The sequence below is a fragment of the Rhinatrema bivittatum genome, chromosome 6, assembly GCF_901001135.1.
Source record: "Rhinatrema bivittatum chromosome 6, aRhiBiv1.1, whole genome shotgun sequence".
Classification (NCBI taxonomy): domain Eukaryota; kingdom Metazoa; phylum Chordata; class Amphibia; order Gymnophiona; family Rhinatrematidae; genus Rhinatrema; species Rhinatrema bivittatum.
In genome coordinates, this window is record NC_042620.1 from 244,847,371 (window position 1) to 244,853,638 (window position 6,268).

General features: G+C 41.3%; 1 protein-coding gene across 1 annotated transcript in view; it reads left to right on the forward strand.

Moving 5' to 3' along the window:
• Window positions 1–3,414, forward strand: part of LOC115094053 (sodium- and chloride-dependent neutral and basic amino acid transporter B(0+)-like) — a 42,446-nt gene extending 39,032 nt beyond the window's left edge. Inside the window, exon 14 of the mRNA XM_029606705.1 lies at window positions 2,478–3,414. Coding sequence (XP_029462565.1) covers window positions 2,478–2,645 — 168 coding nt within the window. The 3' untranslated portion in view covers window positions 2,646–3,414. The remainder of the gene's footprint in view (window positions 1–2,477) is intronic.
• Window positions 3,415–6,268: the final 2,854 nt, after the last annotated feature.

The window sequence follows — 6,268 nt, forward strand, 5'->3', positions numbered from 1 at the left end:
ACTGAGAGTAGCGCTTTGTAGGGGAGCTTTTCTTTGCTAGTTGTGTCTATTTTGTGTTGATTCTCTTGGGAGCAGGATGAGCAAATGTTGGGCCTCATTTATTTGCATGTGAGGTTTGGGGACGTAGTGTTTCTGGGCATAGTTCGTTTCTGGGGATAGTTCACCAGATTTCAGGTAGATTTTGAATGCACAGTTCAGTTTCTACTTAACAAGAGTGCTTGTGAAAAGACACACCCTTTGGCATTGGGTTTAAGTGTGGTAAGGGCCAGCCCTGCGTGACCTTTAAGGTGTCAGTCAGTATCTAGGGATGATATCAGCAGAGAATGGTTCAAATCAGAGAAGTCCCATTCCCCACTTCCATCGGCAGCTGCAGGAGTAAGGCAGGGCAGAAGGGTCCTTCTAATTGGGGAGTCAAGCCAACTCAATATCTGACCTCTTTTTCTGGCTCTGGATCCTGTCAAATGTATGTCCATGTGGCTCCAGCACACCTCTTAAGAGTTCAGTCAGCACCTGGAGATGATATAAGCAGAGGAGGTGCTAGGCCAAAGAAGCCCTGGTCCCTGATAGCATTGGCTGTTGTGGTGAGACAAGTTACAGGGGGCCTGCTAGAGGGGCTGGGCCAGCTTGGTACTTACCCCATTCTTCTGCTCTTGGGTCCCAGTGAGTTCTGACAGCTTTTTATGAGGTTCATGAACTTGATTAAAAAAAAATAAATGATTAAAAACTATAACATAATTACGGAAAACCAGTTTTAGGATTTAGGGATAAGTGAGTTTTTGGATGCTGGAGGATTAGGTGTTGGGTATAGATGGTTTGGGGAGAGATATTTTGTGTGGGTATGTGCTATTAATGTATTAATATTGTAGTTTTGTGTGTAACCTGACTTGGGATTCCCAGGAAAAGTAGAAAAGGAAAATAAAATAAATAAATGGCTGTCTCAGAAAGGTGGGTTTTCACTCTAGATTTGAGTGGGCCATTTTAACTGATCAAAAGGTATCTGGCTTCTAACAGGTGAATTTTAAAAATCTTGTGTGTGCCGAAAGTGGGAGATGTGCACAAGTTGGGCTGGCACATGCCGAGTGAATTTTAAAAGCTGCACAAGTACGCGCATATAAAAAGTTTAAAATAGAGGGCAGGGCATGGTCTGGGCATTGGCGTGTCAGAGGAAGACCAAGAGATGATGCCCGTAAATATTACGCGCACGGGCACGTGATGGGGTCTCCTGCTGCGTAACTTTACTATTGCTATGGATGGTGTGTAAGTAATAAAATAAAAAATATCTAGGCTAGCCAGCAGGGTTTTAAGGGTCGGAGCTAACACGGGGAAAGGGAGACTATCAAACTAAGGGGGAGGGGTTTGGGAAGTTCTGTCCCTTGCTCGGGTGAACTAGGAACCAACTGGTGAAACTGGCAATGGCGTGGACGCATGCCCCTTTTCAAATCCGCCCCCGCTTACATGGTGGAAGCAGAATTTGCATGCACATGTGCACATGCTCAGCCTATTCTTTAATATGCGTGCATATTCACACATCTCTCATAAAATAGCTGTGCCGCTGGGCGCAAGCTAGCAAACGTGTGCACATGTGCAACCACACAGCTGTTTAAAAGTTACCATCCTCAAGACTGTATAGGAAAATGGGGACTTAAATAGGAGAAAGCATTTGAAAGACTGTTTTAAATGACTAATAATTGAAACAAGAAACTACAAACAGTAGGGAACATCCTGTAAAAATAAACTTGTAGCTAAATTGTTATCATAATTATAAAGCAGTGATTCTTTTTCATCTTACAACAGATAGCTAGTTTCAATATTGTCTATGCAATACAACAAGGGGTAAGATTTGAAGCCGTCTCAAAATGTGTGTTCATATTACTGTATAATTCACTTATCTAATTAGTTAAAGCTGCAAAAATCAGGCCTGTGCCTCACCATCTCTATCACAAAAGCAGGGGTGGGATAGATGGCAGTGCCCCTTGCTAAGACAAAGCACTTTTTCCTACAGAATTGGTCCTGGATCATGTAGGGGAAATTTTCCATAAACATCTTGCAGAAAATAGCCCCATAATGTTAAGGAACCGATTCTACATCAGACAGAATTTATCAGCCATTGGACAGTAAACAAGCCCTCCAGCAGTTTACAATTTACTTCAATTTTCTAAGAAACAGAAGCATATGTTGCTAGTTAGTGTAACAATGTTGATAAAAATCATTTCCCAAATTTCAGATTTTCTAATTTCATCTGTCTGAAAGGGTAAAGTTTAGCATTGTTTTCCTATTAACTTGCTGAAGGCAATTCTGTTTCAATGCATGCATTTTCAAAGAGAGCATCACTGATTTTGTTGGGTTCCCAGTCACAATCTTGTTTCTGTACTCCCCCTTGGTAGCACCTTTCTTTTACCCATGATCATGTTATAAAACCATAGCACAGCTTAACCTGGAATCACCATGGTAACATCATAAACTTTTTTCCTTCGCAGCGTTTGGGCCAAATTTTCTCCCCAGCTCCTAACTGGGGCCCAGCACTGGAACAACACCGTGGAGAGAGATATAGCCATGTGGTAGATTCTAAGAAGATCAACACGGACTTAGAGATCCCATCCATTGATCGTTATATGACAGGTTACGATAACAAGGCCTACTCTTAAAGCAGTTGTCCACAAAGGAATTAGTTTTTGCAAAAGAGGATGTGAAAAATTAAAACCCTGAGTATTTAATGTATTCAATAAGGAAAGACATATCCAGTATATGTATATGTATGTATATTTGTAAATAATTAACATATTAAAGTTTTAGCAAATAATGATGTACTATTTTGACGTTTTAGAAATACAGAGTTTACTAAGGTGCATATTGCATTTACCTTTGTAAAGGTAGTGCAAGAAACTGTAACCATTTGTTTTATGCAACACTTTTTTTTTTTAATACCAGGCTTTTTCTCCAGTCTTTTAAGTCTAAGAAGAGAGTACTGAGTGATTATAGTCTGATTCCTGCCAGTGATAAGAAAAAGAAGACAAAAACAAAGTGCCTTTAAAATTTAACATGTTTGTACTGTTAAAGAAAAGAGAGAGCAGGAGAGGGCTAACACAGTACCAGTAGAAAAGGGGCTCTTCTAGATGCAGTATCCTATATCCAGGAGCAAAACGAGCAAACAACTTCATCTACTTGTGCAGAGAGTGAGGCAAAGGGGAGGGGCTGCTTCTTCCTTGTTCATATCACCGAAGTGATCATGTTCAACTTGAAAATGTCATTCGTACTTTTATTTTTCATTGCTGCTATCATTTTTTGTTTGCTTTATAATATTTTGTATTCGTTCATATGGTACTGTAATTCTCCAGGTTCCTAATTTAGCAGGAAGACTACTTTGCAGAGAAAAAGAGTTGTAAATTTCAAATGCAATTAAAAAAAATATATTTTTTGAAGAAGAAATGCTTGTTCTTATTTCTAAGGGCTGCTCAAGTGCTCACAAAGGGTTAGAAAGTCGTGTTCATGCACTATTATCAGATACCTCATTTGTTTTATCATATCTAGGAATTATCAGGACATATATTCACTAAGAAACTGATATATCAAAATGTGAAACTTTTTTCAAAAGGGAGCAATACATGAAAAGCACACAAAATAGCCTGAAATGTGCAGAAACATTGGCACTTTGGACATTTTATGCATTTCTATGGTCATTGATCTCTTTTGCAAAAACATTCACAAAATTGCCCCTTTGCAAGTAGTAAACCTTTGCATGTAATCCGCTCTATTTGAAACTTTACTATAATTTTGAGTTAATGCGTTGCTGCGATGCAGTATCATGCAAAGCAGCTCATAGTAGCTCATTAACTCGGAATGCAGCAAAATCCTTTGGGTAAAGACATCTTAGCAGGGTGGTTTTCACAATAAAAGATAACTATGCCTCGGTGAGGTGCAGTTATCTTTTTTTGGCTGTCCCAAGAGCTCGGGTTTGCACTCAATTTTCTATACAGCTTATTTGCATGTGTGTAAAAACTTGGCTTGGCCAAGCTGCTCTCACCGGTCTCTCAATGCACACAAACTGACCTAGACTGAGGAGAAATGCTGGTCATAAAACAAGGTGTGAAAGCATTTTCCTTTTATTAGTACTTAGTGGTGGAAAAGAGGATGGACCCATGGAGGGCTACAAAAGACCTTGATAGCTTTCAGGCCTTGAGAATTTTTGTTTCCGGAAGTCAGCCTATCATCCATTGTGCTGAAAGTAATATACCCTCTTTTCTCCCATGGCCAGGGCAACTGAACTGGATTTCTCTCCCAGGAAAAGTTGAATTGCTGCCGTACTTTAAAATGAGCATCTCACGTGAATGCAGTAGGAAGCCCATCCCCCACCCCATCCCCCTTTACAAGACCCATCAAATAGCATGGGGGGGGGGGGGGGGACAGGAAGGGGGTGCCTTGGTTTTTTTTTTTTTTCTAAACTGTGTTTACGAGTGATAAATGGATATCCCCCAAAAGGAGGAAATGATAAACAGAAAAACTATTGGAAAGCAAAAAAAGTTCTTTCTTGAAAACATTTCCTTAACCTCTTTATTGAGAGGTACACAAAGAGAAATAGAATAGAGGTGCAAACAATCAGTGCTTTTCTTCTTACATAGCAAAATTATCTAATGTTCCAGACAAAAGAGGGGATGGTCCATTCTCATATAAGAAATGTTACCCTTTTGGCCCATATCACGATGTGGGCCCAGTCTGGGTGATGCTAATTATTCAATCAACTAAACCGAATAGGTAGCGATATTCATTCATTTCTGGGTTAAGTTAATCAGAAATTAGATCAGTTACAGAGCCTGTGAATATCCCTTGTAACATAGATGGAGAAGTCTTATCCAGCTAAGTCACTTACCCGGCCAGCGCTTAATATTGGGCCCTGTGTTTTCTGGGGAGATATGCATCCATAAATGAGTATTTGAAGAATTAATTTGGGAAGAGGACCTTGTAGCTATATAATAATTGTATTTCATTCTGCATGTTAAAAGGGAGGTGCAATTAAATTCTTTTTCATCCTGGACTGACAGTGTGGAGTTAGGCAGCACCTTCACAGAAGCAGTACAGAGCCGTAGGGCAGGACTGGAGCTTATCCTATTTATTTATTTATTTGGGACTTTTTTTTTTTATACTGGAGTTAAATAACATTGTAACAATTTACAGAATATACCATACATAATTAAAATATTTAAGTATATACCACATATTATACAAAAACAAGAAAAAACAAAAAAATACATAATCAGCCTAGCCAGCCCCCTCCCATGAGGGTTGAGCCCTGGGGTCCTGGAAGCCAGTAGGGCTTGTCTCTGGCTGTACATCATAGTGCAGGCTGGGAGCTGGACCCAGGTGCTGGCTGGGAACTGGACATAGACACAGACTGAATGCAGGGACTGGCTGGGGCTTGATACGGTCACACAGTGAGTACTGGGACTGGCTGGGGCTGGAATCAGGTACTGAGGGCAGGCATGGGCAGGATACAGACAGAAATCAGGGACAAGGGCAAGGACTGGGAAATAAATAAGGATGGCACAAGACAGAACAAGGACTGGGCTAGGCAAAAACAGAATGGGTTAGATAGAACAAGCAACAATAAACAGAGAAGCCAACAGGGCATGAGGCTGGCTAGGAGAACCTAGCAGGCCCGAGGCCATAAGGAAAGGCAGAGAGGCCCAGGGGGCCACAGAGCAAGGCAAGAAGGCTTGGAAGACCACAAAGCAAAGCAACAGGCCAGGAGAGGCCACAAGGCAAGGCAGGAAGCCTGGGTAGGCCACAAGGCAAGACAGAAGAGCAAAGATAGGGTGGCCAGGTCAGGGAGCCATGGTGATTAAATGAAGAGGCACTAAGCCATTAAGCAGGCTGGGTTAAGTAGGACTGAGGCTTGGGCATAGTAGGATCTATTGGGATGTGACTGACAAACTGTGAGCAAAGCTCACTAGAGCCCTCTGCTGGTGGGGAGGCTTGGGTGTTGTACTGTCAGTGAGGAGGGGACAGCCAAGAAAGGAAGCAAGGTTTGCTAAGGACCCCTGATGCTGGGAAGATTGCGCAGCAGCCTGAACCTTGGCATGGAGACACTATAGAGCAGGTGAAACCGTGACATTTTTTCAAGATTTTTGTTGCTGATTTACCTGGAATTTGCCCTCTTTTTAACCTTGTGTATTTTTCATTTGCTTGTATCTGACCAGCAAACTCTGAGAATCACTGATCTTAGTTTATTTGTATGTCTTGTTGTTGGGCAAAATTTACAGTGTTCTGGGTAGCT